The sequence below is a fragment of the Malaclemys terrapin genome, chromosome 1, assembly GCF_027887155.1.
Source record: "Malaclemys terrapin pileata isolate rMalTer1 chromosome 1, rMalTer1.hap1, whole genome shotgun sequence".
NCBI lineage: Eukaryota > Metazoa > Chordata > Testudines > Emydidae > Malaclemys > Malaclemys terrapin.
This window is the reverse complement of record NC_071505.1, coordinates 335,769,799-335,787,504: the sequence shown is the minus strand read 5'-3', so window position 1 is coordinate 335,787,504 and position 17,706 is coordinate 335,769,799. Positions and strand designations below refer to the sequence as shown.

General features: G+C 44.9%; 1 protein-coding gene across 3 annotated transcripts in view; it reads right to left on the bottom strand.

The window, feature by feature from the left end:
- Positions 1-17,706, bottom strand: part of TENM4 (teneurin transmembrane protein 4) — a 752,323-nt gene that overhangs the window by 398,364 nt on the left and 336,253 nt on the right. For all 3 annotated transcript variants that reach the window (XM_054015769.1, XM_054015770.1, XM_054015771.1), the window contains one exon: positions 15,066-15,335. In XM_054015769.1, coding sequence (XP_053871744.1) covers positions 15,066-15,335 — 270 coding nt within the window. The remainder of the gene's footprint in view (positions 1-15,065; positions 15,336-17,706) is intronic.

The window sequence follows — 17,706 nt, the reverse complement described above, 5'->3', positions numbered from 1 at the left end:
GAGGAGTGTGGTCTTCCCGATCAGTCCCTACCTGAAGGAACCAAATGGAGCTAGCCTATATGGTCATTCACGCCATATCAGAGGTAAAAACTTCCACCATTCAAGCTAGCACTCAGTGAATCCGCTCTAAAGAAGTTTACCAGAATAAGGAGCATTAAGATTTGGCTCTATGTGACAGAGAACTTCCTTTGGAGGATGGGGAAAGTCAGAGGGATTGTGACAAACATCATTACCGGTAAGTATGTTTTTTCCCTTTCTGATGCAGCTCTTCAGTGTGTTTGTTATCTGTCTGCATGAAAGATCTTTTCAATATGTTACGAGTCCCTAAGGAGGTAGGGAGGCTAAGAGAACCTTTCCAATAATAACAGTAGAGGAAAAAAGAGTTCTCTTTATCCCTCTAACACTTGACAAGTGTTTTCTTTCCCACTCTGCCCCAGTGCTGCCCTCCAAGAACTTTGGAAAGGAAATGAGTTGGCTTGCAGATGCTCTTGTTCTCTATCTAGAGAAACAAATCTGTTTGCTGACTATAGCACAGTGAAGAAAATAAGAACATGGGTGGAACTTTGACCAGAGACACTGATAGGAATAAAGGAAAAGGATGGTTTGCCACCTGAGTGGTTCCTTGGGAAGGAAGACAGGTGGAGCAGGGAAGTAGGAAATGGGGCTGATGTTTTTTCAAAAAGGATTTTGAACACGCAATGAGGGTTAATAATTGTAAACTGTGTAAGGAAACTGGATGAAGCTTTCAAAGTCACACAACAGATGTTTTCCACAGCAATAAAAACATGCTCCATCAGAGCACACCTCCAAATTTTGTCCTGTGTGTTTGCTGTGTCAAGGGGAGCACCATTTGGGGCTAGATTGTGCCTATAAGGCACAACACAGAGTGGGGGCGAGCATGCAGATGCACCATCCCATGAGGAGCACCAGGAGGTCCCTCCTGTCCCAAAAGCCTAACAGTCCTATACTGGTTCTGGCACTGTTGACTCCCTCCTACCCACAGCCCCAGCGTGCTTAGATGTTTTGTTTACTACGGCTCACAGAGAACAAGCAGTACCACTGGGGATGTCTTTGGGGATGCTCCCTGCTACCTCTCCTTCATCTAGCGCATTCATTCAGGAGCAGTCATACCTTGGCCCTCAGAATGCTAACCTTGGATTTCAATACACGGGGTGAAGATGTTTAGAGGTGGCGTTAAATTCAGAGCCAGAATCACTGCTCTAACAACCAAGTCCCTGCTTTAGGTGTCTTAAAAGGTTTGTTTAGTAACAATACCAATTCCCTCCTACATATATCTATGGAAATAGTTCTTCTACCCATTACACAGTAGTTCATAGGATCAAACCAACCATCTGAGAAATAAGAACATCTCATCCTTAAGAGAGTTCACAGATCCTGTAGAACTATCTGAACACATGCTGCATTCTATCTGTCATCTCTCCTATTGGGAATTTAGCTTATTAAGTGGCTAGATGGATTAGAACCAACCATAGAAAAAAACACTTTGCTTTCTCAAGCATTAATAACACTAATGGCTTATGCTTATATAACACCTTTCATCCCAGATGATCTCAAAGTGCTTTTATGAGCCATTATTATTTATTTGTTTGTAGTATCAAAGTGCCTAGGTGCTCTGGTCAAGGACCGGGACCCCACTGTGCTAGGTGCTGTACAAACACAGAACACAAAGGTGACTCTTGCTCCAGGAGACTTTCATTCTAACTATAAGACAAAAGACAACAAATGGAGAGACACAGACGGGGGGGTACACAGGAACAATGAGACAATATTGGTCAGCGTGATAGGTCAGTGGTCTCTGCATATTTAGCTGCCTAACCACCGTTAAGTTTTTTTGTACTCATCGCGGCAAAGGAGAGTTTAGAGGAGGGATTTAAAGGTGGATAATGAGCTAGCAGATATTCATGAGGAGCACCTCCCAGCTGTGTTGGGTAGCAAGGGAGAAAGCACGAAGGTGCCTGTTTGAAAATGTAACAAATGGGCAGAGAAGGCTGGCACCATGGGCTAATCGATGTGAGCACCGACAACGCAATAGCAAACGAGATATGACAGGTAGGGTGGACTGACTGTGAAGGGTGCTAAAAGTAGCTTAAATGAGCAGCTTGATGCAAAGCCAGTGGAGGGATTCACAGGGAGGGGTACATGGCCACAGTGACGGGCTCGGAGAATAATCTTTGCGGCAGCATTGTGAATGGACATAAGAAGGGCCAGACTGCCTTTGTCAAGGCCAGAGAGAAGGATGTTGCAGCTTGCAGTAATCAAGCCACAGAATGAAGAGAGCTTGGACAAGAGTCTGAGCTGTGAGGATGAATAAAAAAGAATAAGAATTGGCAACATTTACACAAAGCCCCGATGTGAGGCTGCAGAGAGAGAGATCTGAGACAAAGCTGATGCCTGGTTGATGGGAGCAAGTGTCTGGCTGGGAGGTGGTGTTGTCTACAGTAATCGAAAAATGAGGGAGTGGGGAGTCCTTGACAGGGAGGACGATTAGGAGCTCTGTTTTAGCCAAGCTGAGCTTGAGCTGACAGCTAGACAGCCACAGAAAGATTCAGAGAGCGAGGCTGAGATTTTAGTTTGGACAGAAATGGACAGGTGTGGATGAGCGAGGCAGATCTGTGAGCCATCAGCATAGAGACTGTGACAGGGCAATTTCCTGTCATATCCTGGGGAGACCTTATTGAATTAAGTCTAAGTAGCGTTGGGGTCCATTGTATTAAATGAATGGTTTAGGTGTTATTGTGGGCTGGGATTGTCTGTAACCTCTCAAGGGGGGAGGTGAATGCAAATTCTCCATCTCCGGTGATGCAAAAACCCAGTTTTCTGAAGCTAAGCCGCAAGGAAAGGACCATTGTCAGCTGATCACCTGTTCCCGGAGTCTCACAATCAAAGGTCCAAGCGGTATAAAAGGAAAAACTAACTGATTCATGGGTGTGCTAGCTCTGAGCTAAGGCTGTTATGAACTTCTAACACAAAACCCGCTTTGTGGTGTTTGAAGGACTGGCTCCTACCAGAGCCCTTGTTAAGAGTTGAAGAGGGGGGTGATCTCTGATAAACTTATTAGCATGCACGTAAGTTCTTATATAATTGTTTAATGTTCACTGCAATGCTTTCAACTTAAGAATAAATGTGCTTGCTTAGAAAGAGCTGTGGGATAACTTGTAACTGCTGAAGATTATACTGTTTATATTTGAAGAGAAAGCAAAACACACAGACTGGCTTCTTTAGGCAGCCTTGCTGGGAACAGCACAGAGTAGGCAGGGAACTGTGCAGCCTGGAAAATCCCTGGTCTGGAGACAGAAATGTGAGTCTCCGCCCAAGACAGTGTGAAACCTGGGTTAAAGTTCCTGGTGTAAAAGCCTTCACCCTACCTACAGTACAGACCCTGGAAGGTTCAGGGTGCTAGGCTAAAGAGACGGCAAGACCCGGCATAAGAATGACTCTATAGCCTCGTGATTAGAGCACTTTCCCAGGATGGGGGAGATGCAGGATCCTGTCCCCCCCAGTCCAATGACTCTGGTTATTTATCCACAGTGTAACACCTTCAACAGGAGAGACATCTATACTACAATCTTCAGTCGACCTATGTTTGGCTGACTTACAGCCACCGCAGGCTGATATCCATACTACATCCTTCTGTGTGAGGTGCACATCTTCACCAGGAGCACTTCCACTGATTGAAGAGGGGCAGTGTGGGGGGCTGAGAGCCAGGGCTCTCCGCTCTGTGCAGCTCCCTACTGGGAGCCCAGCTGTCCCTGGGGCTTCTCACTCTCTGTTCCCCGCCGGGAGCGAGGGGGCAGCCGCCCGGGGCTTCTTGCCTCTGGCGGGGAGATCCATACCCAGAGTTCAGTCGACTGCCATGCTCCTGGCAGGGAGTGGGGAACCGGAACCCCAGGAGGCAACAGGACTCCCAGCAGAGATCAGGGACATAGTTAGATCAATGCAAGCTGCTCGCATCCCAAGTGAGTACCCTAATTACTCGGCTAAAAGTTGTGAGGGAGGTTGTTCTCCTCTTCCTCCCCTCCAGCTGTTTTGTGTGACCTCACCTCAGGGGCCCAATCCAGTCGGTGCGCACAGTCAGGCCCTGCACACTCCTGACGTGGCCTATCTTTCCTAATTTGTGAATCGCTCTGGGGCTCAGGTGGGAGACAGATGCCTGGACACCGCGAGGGAGGCAGCGGTGTGCAAGCTCGGTGGCAGAACCATAGGTGCCGAGGGAACTTTTATTGCAAAAATGTAGGCACTGAGTTCAGGCACCTACAGGGTTGAGCAGGAGTTTTGGGCATCGCAGTGGTGCTGAGACAGGGACTTAGGCATCTAACTTCATTTGTGCATCCAGGCCTAAGTGAGTTGGCCAAGCTCACACAGGACGTCTGTAGCAGATCCAATAACTAAACCCCAATCTCCCGAATCCCAGTCCAGTGCCTTAACCAAAAAACTATCCCTCCTTCCAGTCACGTAAACAACATAGAACGTCTACACTTGCCTTCTTACTTAGTGCCAATGCTAAACAGATATATGTTGCCCGAGCCACATTCTGTTAGTGACCAAGATATGGGCGGTCATGCCTAGTGGTTACAGTAGGCCTCCGTAGCCAGGAATCAGAGCCCATGATCAGAACTGGAGTCAGAGGCCAGGAGCGAGAGCCAACAGTCAGAGGTCAGGAATTGGAGGTGAGAGTCAGAACTGAGTTATCTGGAGTGAGGCAAAGGAGGAGCTATCTCAGCCATGGGCAAATGCTTGGAGCAGCCACTCAACGGCTGCTACTGCTGGGCTTAAGAACAGGTCCACTGATGCTTCCAGCCAATCAGGCGGTGGAGACAATTAGGCAGCCTATTACAGGCCAGCTGTGCTTGTTAGAGTGTCCAGAGATTGGCTCTGCTGCAGGCCCTGATTCCCGACACCTCTTTACTGGGAGGACGAGATGGCTTTTTTAATAGAGGGGATTGGTAATAGAGCCTTTCAAAACTAGTCAATGTTAGTACTGGCCAAGCATTGCCTTATAAATTATGACTAATGTCTACATGACTACAGTAAACACCGAAAACGCCACAGTATTACTAGTCTTGTGTTTTTGACCAGCACTATGGATTGGAGTCAGTGTCATTATGATCTAACAGCTAATGAACAGCATATGTGATGGGTTTTTAGATCACAAGCTCTCAGGGCAGAGGCTGCACCTTCCTTTGTTTGCATAACCACTAGCCCATTGTTGCCATTACTGCAACATAAGTAACAAGAATACACCAAGAATGGCATCCTAATAGAAGCGCCAGGCCCATGAATGGGCCATGCAGACTGAGCTGCTATCTTATGACTAGATGTGATCCTTCAGCCCAGGTTTGAGGCTTGATGTGAGGACAGAGGGGGAAGCCTATGATTTTCTGCCTGCACTTTGGATAAACAGAAGCCTTCAGTCTCCAGTGGAGGGATCAGTTAGCAATGGATATGGGCCCTGATCTACCCTTTCACAATGACAGGTTCTTCCCTGTCAGAGGTCAGACATGCCAGCAAGACATTAAAATATTCCTCAGTATGTTTGTATCAGTACCTTTCTGTATTCCCTCAAGTGCATTGGAACCAAGAGAAGAAAGTTATTTAAGGCAAAGGGAAATGATATCAAAACTCATTACACTCAGATTTATGTATAGAATAGTTGGCGGGTTACCAGCAATATTAATAAATATTATTATTTTATATAAATATATTATTTTATATTTGGTTTCTACAAGTCCACCTATGTCAGCATCCATGATCTATTACTCAGTTTGGAGGATTTTTTTTTTTTTTACTGGTTTCAGAATAACGTGAAACCAACAAACCATCCTGTCATGCAGCTTATCCTTATGGCATGTTGGCTTAGTTCCTTAAAGGCAGAGAATGAAGCAATAAGCAATATACAGGTTAGTTTGGGACAATTTTCCCATTGGGACACATTCAGAGTTGTTTTTTTCTGGAGACTAGTTGATCAGATACTACAACTGCAAGACTCTTTGGCTTCTTCTGATCTGAATGTAATTAAAATATTCAAAGCCCAGTGAAATTGACCTCAATGGGCTTTGGCCTCCTAGTCCTTAATTCAGCAATGGAAAAAGAGAGAGAGAGAGAGAAAGAGAGAGAGATCCAAATGTTTCCCGATTTTAAAGGTTGTTTTTCTACTTAGTCAACAGCTTTTTGGTTGAATGTAAAGGGAGATAATAGTTAAGTAGGAAATGGTTTTCTTGTCCCAGGAACAGTTTTCAGATTTAAAAAAAAAGTTCTCATTCTGAATCGGGGACAAAAATGTCAAAATCCTATTATTGCATTAAATCATGAAAATTTTCATGAAGCAAATTTCTGAAAAAAAAGCAGCTTAGGTCAATCAAAACGTTTCATTTAGATCATTTCAAAATGTTTTTGTTTCAATTTTGACCATTTTTAAAATAATTTGCTTAAATTCCAAAATGAACAATTGTTTCAAAATGGAAAAACAGAACATTTCTTTTGAAAATGCTGAAATCCCTTTTCAAAACCTTTTGATTTTTTTTGAGTTGAGAAATTTACCAAGCCAACCCTTTCCTGAAAAAAGATTCAGTTTCAACAAACAGTCTTTTTTCTGATGAAAAATTTTGCCACAAAATTCCCAACCAGCTCTAGTTATAGCTCTGCTATCTCTGATCCAACCAATTTAGTATCCTACGAGATAAAGCTGTGTTAAAGACTATTCCATATCATTAGACTAAGACCATTTCACACATTTCTATCTTTCAAGAGGTATCTACTCTCCTCCGATCTTGTGCCTAGACCCTAATACTAAGAAAGGGGAAGGGAAAAAAAGACATGAGAGTGACACAAAGGGCGTATGAGGGATTTATCTTATATGACTTCAACAACTACAAAGTTGGATCAAAAATAACCGAGAGGGTGTGACAGCCTTTAAAGGAACCATTTTCCAGTGGATAAGATGGCATTTGGGAGGCTTATGTAGTTAAAGTCTCCTTCAAGACAGAAGCAACAGAGGGTCCTGTGGCACCTTTAAGACTAACAGAAGTATTGGGAGCATAAGCTTTCGTGGGTAAGAAACTCACTTCTTAATCAGTATGATTTATACCTGCCTCTGGAGATTTCCATTACTTGCATCTGAAGAAGTGAGGTTCTCACCCACAAAAGCTTATGCTCCCAATACTTCTGTTAGTCTTAAAGGTGCCACAGGACCCTCTGTTGCTTTTTACAAATTCAGACTAACACGGCTACCCCTCTGATACTTCAAGACAGAGTGCACTTCATCAGAGTATCAGCAGCCTAAAGGACTGAGAGAATGAAGGTATCTCCCCCATTCATGGTCATCATCTGGGCTTCCATGATTGAGAACAGCTTCATCCACAAAGGGGGTATTATAGACTGCAATATCTAGGTAGTCCCAATAGACTATTAGAATTGCTTACTGCTCTTGAAATCTTAATTGTCTGGGCTAGTAATAGAGTTTGTAGGAGAAGGATCCTTTGTACTTGGTCCAAATCTCACTAAAGTCAGTGACTCCTAGTGATTGCAATGAGTCTTGGATCAGGCTATTTGTTTTTCCAACTCTCCTATGTTCCCTGCTATCCTATGCAATTTATCTTGTATCTGGCTTTTGGCCAGTTTTAATTTCGAGCTGAGATATCTTGTTAATATAACGTCATTGCTAGGTGAACCAAGGGATGAATGACAGCCAGCAAGCCTTTAATCTTTCCTACATAATTCTGATATATTCTTGTCTCTATCTACTCAAATGGTATAGGGAAAGTATAAGAACCTATAGGGTATTTTTGTTTTGAAGAAAGATTTTTTTAGATCTTTTTGAAATCTCCCTACTCTGAGTATCACATTTTTGCCTACGCCATTTGAAAATGAGAGTAAACATATCTGAGGCATGCACTCATTTACTGAGAGTACTTTAGAATGCATTATTTAATTCTGAAAAAAAGATGATGTTGCTGCAATCTGAGTAATATATTAACAACAGAGTATGAGGCCTAAAAGGAAATTAGTCAGCAAAACTTGGTAATAAAAAGAAAAGTCACCACTGATAATCAACAAGGGTATTAAGGAATAATTTGTAATGCTAAGATTACACAGTAATTCTGGTGCTGCTAATTATACTAATGTATTGAATTGTATTTTGGGCCAGTGAACTGAGTCAACATGATTTAGGAAACAAGGAAATGGACGCATACAAAAAAATCTGAAAAAAAATTATCCCCCCTCTGAGATTCAGAATGATTTAAAAGGTGTGGATGAAGGATATAGCCACTGCTGGTATTTACGGACTACATCAGATGGATGGATAACAGACCACTGCAAGGAATGAGAAAAACCCACAAAAATAAGCACAATTTGACACAGATTGCCTTAGCTGTTGTAATGTAGCTCGAAAGAGAAAATATTTGCAAAAAGCAGATGAGATTTTGATGTGTGCGGTTTGATCGTCATGACAACTTTCTGATCTCATAACGGAACAGAAACATATACAGGAAACCTGGGGGTGGTAAATAAGGTTGCGCAGCATATTTAACCAAAGATACTGGAATTTTCTCCAAGCTGATATTCTGGCTGTTGCCCCAAACACTTTTGATATCTCCAAATTATCTAGACCTGGTTCAAAGCCCATTGAAATCAACAGGAGTCTTCTCACTGACTTCAGTGGACATTGGAACAGACCCCTAATGACTAAATAAAAGATGTAGTTATGAGTCCTATTTAAATACCGAGGAGTCATACACAATTTTATTAAAACTATATTGATTCCTACTTTGCCAAGCAATCTCTTGGATTAATTAAACGAGTACAGGTTAGGGCACTGGATGGCTCAAGGAACTGATAATGGGGCTATCTAAACTTTTTACCTCCCAATTTCCAGTAAAATTCAGTTTTGCAAAATTCTATTCGCATATTCAGGCAGAGTGAGCCATCTGTTTTGATGGGAAAGCAAAATATCATTCATTTTTTTACCATCATCCAAGTAAGGCTGGGAGAGCAGAATTGCTCCTTGCCTGGCCAATCTTCATGAGAGCTTCGCAAAGTTCACTTAAAGGCAACCCAGTAGAGTAGTGACTGAAAGGAAATTAATTTCTATCTAAAAGGTGTTGGAATGTCTGCAAGGAATGAATCAGTGTTCTTAATCTTGTCACCAAAGAGTAAGTGTCCATATCACTATAGCCACCATCACCACATTTGGCACTAATCAGCAATTTCACTAGTGGAACCAAAAGCTAAATGGATGTTGAGATTCAACTACCCTTCCTGAACAGAACTGGCACTCTAAAGGGGTGGTGTAAGAGGAATGTTGCACTACACTGTCTCCATTCCATGGTTACATTTAGGACTCTGAGCTCCAGTGGTGTTATTCTGGCCCCTGTGGTGAACAAATAATTCACATGCAGTTTTTTAAAGAGGAAAAAAAAATCACACTGGTTTCATGCATGGGTTTTTCAATTTTTCAAGTGCCACCTGCAATAAAGCACAATTAGATAGCCATGGGTCCAGGACACAAATTATGAATCTGGATCTGAAATCCTCTCAAGTTCAAGGGTGACTGAATCTAAGATTTTTATTTGTGCCCATCTCCAAGTCAGACGGACAAGATAATTACACTGTACCTCTTCCCCAGCACATAATAATTCCTTTGTAGAATATATCATAATTGAGCAGTTGGTTCTGTACAGTATCTGGCGATGTTGAACCATTCTGAGTCATCTGATGTTACTCATCCTGTCTGTGAGCTCCTTCTGGCTTCCTGATGCTGCGCCCACACTGTTCCCCAGAGGAGATGATCACAGAGAGAAACATCAGCTACACTCTGCACATGTATGACATTAATCACTGCTGACTAGTACGGCTAATGAAGAAGAGCTCTCTCTCTCTCTCGCTCTCTCTCTCTCATGTTTAACTACGTGTGTACCTTGCTACAGAATAACATAGAGCCAAAACTAAATCCTAATAGTAAAAACAAACAAAACAAAACCATTCTTATTTACCTGGACTGCTTTGCAACAGCCAGAAGCTGAAAAAAATGTCTGTTGCGTTTAAAATAGTATGGAACTCCCCTTTCACATAGACCTCTTTTTAAATGTTATCAGCCAGTTGTAGTGTAACCCTGCTCAGAATACTCAGAAAACAGTAAGAAGTGGTTTCCACCTAGGGGGAAGGGAATCCGTACAGATACTTCAAGCTTTTTCCATTGCTACCCAGCAAAATAGTGTCCCTTCATCTCACATGCCCCGATCTAGGATTGGGACTAGTCACATGTTTAACATTAACAATAAACTGTATTAGTGCTTTGTTGGATCAGGGCCAAAGACTCCACCACAGCTCTCGTACTGACCTGAATGATGAACTCAAGATCGAGCCTCTGGGGTGACCCGTGGTACGCCAACACTGCCCACACCTACATTGTGAGTGTTCTAACCTGCAGGGGAGCTCGGACTGCTCAAAACCCTAATCTTTGACAGGATGCCAAACTCCTGGATTCAAACCAACAGAGTTATAGGACATCCTATGGAATTGAGGCAGACAGCAGTGGAAAGGCTGGTACATCACTAAGCTAGGGAGACGCTGCAGGAGACAGGGATAAAGACGTTACTGTCTTGTAAAGCCAAAACTTTAGACTAGGTCTTCACAGCAGAGTTAACTCAGGTTCTTTACACTCTAGTTAATTCCTCTCCAGTGAGAGCAGCCATACTGTAAAATAACACTGGAGTTGCACTGATGACTGGGTTAACAGCACAAACCGATCGTGTTATCAATTAGCAAGTAGCTCTAACTCAAGCGATAGCCTATACCCCTGATGGGCCAGCCAATCTGAGTTAAAAGAACCACCACTTGAGCTAAGAGTTTTGTCTGTGGTCTCAAGGTCGAGGCAACAGCCGAGTTATAACTTGAGATACTTTTGCAGTGAAGATAAGCACTTAGTCTAGCAAATGCACTCACCTGCTTGAAAAAACTGGGACCAGCTGGATCACTGCATCTCATGGTTTTCCATACCTGCTGCCTGCATGGGTGGTTTTGTGTATCATAGAATATCAGGGTTAAAAGGGACCTCAGGAGGTCATCTAGTCCAACCCCCTGCTCAAAGCAGTACCAATCCCTAACTAAATCCCCAAATGGCCCCCTCAAGGATTGAAATCAGAACCCTGGGTTTAGCAGGCCAATCCTCAAACCATTGAGCTATCCCTCCCCCCCCCATATGTAGACAATTATACACATGTCACATAACCAACACCATTGCAGCTGTCTTTCCCAGGATAGGGTTACCATATCTCATAAATAAAAAAAGAGGACCCTCCACGGGCCATGGCCCCGCCCATTTCCCCACCCCTAGCCCCGCCCCAACTCCGCCCCTTCCCCCACCCTAACTCCGCCCCCTCCTCCCTCCCACTCCCAGCCAGGGGGAAAGGGCTGCCCCAGTGCTACCAGCATCACGGTTTCCCGGGCAGCCCCCAGACCCTGCGCCCCCAGCCTGCGCTTCCCCAGCGCAGCTGGTGCCCGGGAGGGGAAGCGCCCAGCCGGGGGCGCAGGGTCTGGAGGCTGCCCAGCAAACCGTGAAGCTGGTAGCGCTCGGGCTTTGGGCAGCCCCCATGCCTCCGGACCCTGTGCTCCCAGCCGGGCACTTCCCCTCCGGGGCTCCGGCGGCTCTGCGTAACTTACACTGTATAAGTTACACAGAGCCGAAGAGGAGCAGAGCCTCCGCAGCTGGAGGCTCTGCTCCTCTTAGGCTCTGTTTAAGAGCCGGGCTGCCCCAGCGCTACCGGCTTTGGGCAGCCCCCGTGCCTCCAGACCCTGCGCCGCCGGAGCCCGGGAGGGGAAGTGCCCGGCTGGGGGCGCAGGGTCCGGAGGCAAGGGGGCTGCCCGAAGCCGGTAGCTCTCGGGCAGCCCGGTTCTTAAACAGAGCCTCCAGCGGCTGGGGCTCTGTGTAACTGACACTGTGTCAGTTACACAGAGCCCCTAGGGCTGGAGGCTTTTCTCCTCTTTGGCGCTGTGTAACTGACACTGGGTCAGTTACACAGAGCCCCGGGGGCTGGAGGCTCCAGCCGCCCCCGCTCTGTTTAAGAGCCGGGCTGCCCAAGCGCTACTGGCTTTGGGCAGCCCCGTGCCTCCAGACCCTGCGCCCCCAGCCGGGCACTTCCCCTCCCGGGCTCCGGCGGCGCAGGGTCTGGAGGCACGGGGCTGCCCGAAGCCGGTAGCGCTCGGGCAGCCCGGCTCTTAAATAGAGCCGCGGGGGCTGGAGCCTCCAGCCGCCGGGGCTGTGTGTAACTGACACAGTGTCAGTTACACAGAGCCCCAGCCGCTGGAGGCTCTGTTTAAGAGCCGGGCTGCCCGAGAGCTACCGGCTTCGGGCAGCCCCGTGCCTGGAGACCCTGCGCCGCCGGAGCCCGGGAGGGGAAGTGCCCGGCTGGGGGCGCAGGGTCTGGAGGCACGGGGCTGCCCAAAGCTGGTAGCGCTCCGGCAGCCCGGCTCTTAAACAGAGCCTCCAGCGGCCGGGGCTCTGTGTAACTGACACTGTGTCAGTTACACACAGCCCCGGCGGCTGGAGGCTCCAGTCCCGGCGGCTCTATTTAAGAGCCGGGCTGCCCGAGCGCTACCGGCTTCGGGCAGCCCCGTACCTCCAGACCCTGCGCCCCCAGCCGGGCACTTCCCCTCCCGGGCCGCCATTTTCCCGGACATGTTCCGCTTTTTGGCAATTCCCCCCAGACGGGGGTTTGACTGCCGAAAAGCCGGACATGTCCGGGAAAAAGAGGACGTATGGTAACCCTATCCCAGGCCAAGAGGATGGATTCTGGTGGTACAGTAGTTACTAACCAAAGTAAGCCTTCTCCTCAAGGCCATTGGCACTTGTGCAAACCTGCTTCTGAATGTGAAGAATCAAATATTTGATTTTGCAAAAACATAATTATGGCCTAACAATAAACCTGCCCAGAAGGCTTGGGATTTACAGACATTAGATGCCAATATTGCTTATTTATTTTGGATAATTAATGAACATAAAAATTGCTGACATTAGCCTGCAATGGAAAAACTGGTTTTAATGAACCCCATAAAACCTGCTATTCATGGCAGCTTCATAAAGCTCCATATTGAGTTCAGCTAAAGGCTATGGCTTTTATCAATACTGTCAACAATTAATATTGACTAATAAAGGTATCCTGTAGACTGAGTCATTGCATTATGTTGCTGTACACATCTCATGTCCTCTGAAACATTTCTCCCATAAATCTGGGGTTTCTCAAAATAGCCTGCTTGATAGTTTAGGATATAGAAGCCTAGTTGCCAAAGAAGAAAAACCAACAGACCAAAAGTTTAAAAGACCAAACTTTTAAAATGGCCTCAAACAGGCTTCCATCTCTGCAACTGCAGCATTAGAGATACAAGTCATTTGCTTGTAAAAATGTGACAAACTTTTATTTGAACAAACAAGCGACAGAAGGTACATGCACATAACTCAGTTGTGTTCATTTCAGGCCTGCAGATAGCATGGTAATGAGAGTGATCTGGTAGATATGTATTTAGACATCTGTGACTGTATAGCCTATCAATTTCGGACACCAGTGCTAACGTGTAACAATTTCACATGCAAGTGATTTTGATGTGCAAAGTTGCATTTGCCCCAAGAGAGACCACATTATGGAAGCCTGGTTCCATTTTTTAAAGATGTTTTGCTGAAAAACACTCTAGGAGGCTAATGTTTTCCTGTGAAAAAGCCTAAACCTCCGTGGTTTGCTTTTCTTAGTGGGCATGAGTAAAAGAGAAAGCTGAAGGACAGGATCGCAACTGCTCAGATACCATGGGGAGGGACGCAGTAAAAGGACCAGACTACAAGAGAATGGAATAGGGATGTAAAGGTTTTGTTTTGTTTGTTAATTAATAAAGACCTAACAGGGTGCCCAAAGTCAAGATCCCATAAGTCACCCAACAGTTCCACAGGTCACTTAGCAAAACACTAGACAACATAGCCCAAGGCTGGAACTAAAACTGCTGATTTTGCTACTCCATTGAAAAAGCTCGCCTGCCATAATGGGTGTGACCCTGCTGAGGATGCAGCACTTAAGGAGTAAAAAAGTACTGTAAAGATAATGAAAAAACATATCAAACCATTCCTAAATCCCATTAACAGAGGGTTGTTATCTTTGAGCCTTGTCTAACATATATCATTATCACTTAACAAAACCTTAACAGGCCTCAGCTGTAATTTTGTTGGAATTAAACAGAAAATCATGTGGGTGGCGTACGCCTTACCCTGTCATGGCTTCCCAAGTAAAAATCATCATAATTTGTCACTACAATACTCGTATCAAGAAGCATAAAGAGAACACACAATGCAGTCACTTCATGTCAGCCTTCTTTGCTGAGCCCAAGTTCCAGAGGGGCTAGCAGACAGCAGCTATATTAAGACGCAGCAATTAAATTAAAGGTGCAAAGGCACAGGGCTGTGTGAACACTAGGGTCAAACCACAATTGTATAAAAATTCTCTCTCCTTCCCACATGGACTCGCAGAACTGCTGACCAAAAAGCTCCTGCACCAGCCAAGCCCGCAGGAGTCTCTGCAGCTGGGGAGAGAAGGCTACAAAAATAAAAAAAAATTCATGACCTTCAGCTTTGAGTTCCCACAAAGGAAAGGTCTCTAAAAATATTTCACAATCGCTTCCATCAGAGAGCAGCCAGCCTATTTACATAAACCACGCAGCTACTGTCAAGGAACCAGACAGGAAGGGAGGAAAACTATCGGCCCCAAAATCTGCACAAGAGATAAGCTTGGAGGGAGGGGAGATTTCAATGCTTTTTGTCTGAAATGCTCCTATGAAGAGCTGATGGGGTATTACACGGCCACTTATTGCTCTCCAGTTTGTGATGAATAAGTAGGAGCCCCTCTAGCAATTCATTAATTAATATTTTGTACGGCAGTGCAGAAGGCCACACCCTGGGACGATTAAGAGCATTTTCCTCCCTTCTCCTAGTCGGATCAAAAATCAAGGCAGATTAAAATTGGACTATGAAGAGAGGCATTTGTGAAGGCCTATCTGGAGTTGTCACTTACCAGTTTCAGTGTTTTCGTGTTCCGTATCGGTGAGCGTGAGGTTGGAGTTGGCTCGGCTCGAGAGACAGGAGCTGCGACCTGACTTAGTATTACGTCCCCAGAGCCTCACCGGGTGCTCCGGCGACATGACGGCATCTGCCTCGGTGTCAGCGTCTGAGCCAGCGCTGATGGAGTAGCCGCAGTGAGGCAGCCCTATATCAGTCCTGTATAAAGTCCCGTGTGTGGGCATGGCGTCATCAAGGCCCAGCTCTCGCAAAGAGAAGTTGGCTCCTAGGAGAGAACATGGAATTGTGATTTTAATCAAACTGGAATATTTCTTCTGTCCAGCATATGAATGATTAGTAGATAAGCAGGTGGTATAGGTTTGTAAGGACAGGTTAGACAAACCCGTCCGGGATTGTCTAGATAATACTTAGTCCTGTCTCAGCGCAGGGGTCTAGACTAGATGAGCTACTGAGGTCCCTTCCAGCTCTACTTTTCTATGATTCTATAGTCAAGTGCTCTCAGCACAAGAGCAGGAGAGAGCAACTCCTGAGTTCTAATCCCTTACCTGACAGTGACTTGCTGCTTGGCCTTTGGCAAGCAACTTAGGCCCCAATGTTCAAAACTTGCTTCTAATGTTGGATGCCTGAGCTGAGGCACTTAAGTCTTGATTGTCAGAGTTGGTGAGCACCTGCAACTCACATTGAAAACCAAGCCCTAGGTGTCTCAAGTCAGCCAGCCAGCAATTAAGGCACCCAAAGTGACCACTTTTGAAAATGAGGACCTTAACTCTTCTTCACCAGCTTTACCATTTTAAGAATGGTGATGATATGCCTTGCCCCCCCGCTTCAGATATTGTGAGGATTCAGTGAGGCATTTGAACAGTACTATGAGAATGTAAAACACTAAGAAGATATTAACTATGAGCAGTGTCACTCAACAAGCGATGAGACACCTGTTATTAGCCCTAAGATATGACTCTGTACACCGTGGTATAATGAACAGTGAATTTTCAGTCCTAGTGAACAAAATATGTCTCCACCATCTTGCCTGTAATTTACTATGAATATTTATAACAAACACACCAGCTACTTTTCATATTCTTTCCTGTGAGGACTATCGTGGTTCTGGCATTTCTTGTAACAGATTTCTTTCATCTTTGGTTTCTTGGAATCTTTACTAACGCACTCATAAATAGCTGGTTTTGTCATTTACTTTTAAAAATAAATGGCAACTAGTCCACCTTTCCTCAAGAAGAGCTGGATAATGTTAATGGTCTTGTGGTTAAAGCACAGGACTGGGAATTGGAAGATGTGGTTTGCTTCCTGGCTGTATCACAGCCTTCCAGTGTGACATCAGACAAGTTACTTAACCTGTCTGTGCCTCGTTTTTCCCATCTGCAAAATGGGAACAATGTTCACCGCAGTAGTGCAAAGTATTGCCAAGGTATAAATAAGTAGTGTTCACATTCTCATGCATCAGGAAACCTCATCCTCAGTGAGCGAACCAGCAAATGAGCGAAGTAACTAAACACAAAGAACAGCAGCTGCTTAGCAGCACACAGCAGAACTACACAAAAATCCTACCCAGCATTTATACAGCGCTTTACAATGTACTTTACAAATATCAGTTAAGTTAACCCATTGAGAGGTAGCTGAGTATTATTATCCCATTTTATAGATATGGATAACAACAGACAGGTTAGATGACTTTACAAAGACGACATAGTGATAAAATTCTTGCCTCTTTGTCCCCTCCTTTAAGTAATAGACAATAGCGCCTCGACCAAATTTATCCAGTTTAAAAGTAAAGGGAAGAAACGGGGGCAGTTAAGACAGACAGAATATAATCACCCCAAACAGATTTTGACCAGAACACACCTGCTCTCGGGGGAAGTAACATGGGACGTTTACTGATCAGCAATGGTTAGGATTTTATTTTCCATATCCACTGATATCCAGCATTGTCAAATAGTCCTGGAGCACTGATTCAGTGCTGACTCACAGGTGAGTGTGCCACCTCTTGAATCACCGAAACCACATCTTGTGGGACCTAGGTTTCCTTCGGAGGTCTTAGCTCCAAATGCTAACTACTCTCAGCCCAGCTTAGCTTATTCACTCTGACATAATCACAGCAGAAGTTATTGGGCTGCAAATAGATGCAATTGTTTTGCTGGCTAAAAATATAACCCGAAAATGACTCCTGAGTTCATGTCTAGTTACCTGCAGAGCTTCATAATCAGTCCCAGGCAGTGTGAATGGGGATTCAGTTATTAGCACTCTGTTCAGAAACTTGTGCTGAAAAACTGGGGAGAGCAATTAGTGGAGCAATTACTGGCTCCATTCTAATCCACATTTTTTTATTAATTTACATTCTCTTTTTTCAGCATTCAAAGACTTTAAAAGACTTTGGCATCCCGTGAATGGCTTTATCTGCAATGTGCATTTACCTGACATAATGCACCCCTGCCTTTGCTCTACAGTATGCCACAATCTGATGGATTCAAGGAATGTTTTGGACCAGTAGGGGGCATTAGACGCGGTGTCTTGGCCAAACTCCAACTTGGGTAATTATATTCTTCTTAACTAACCTCCCTTGTACTTTCACTTGGATATGGCAGTTCTCACATCTTGTTGCTATGCACTGTTAAACAGTTACC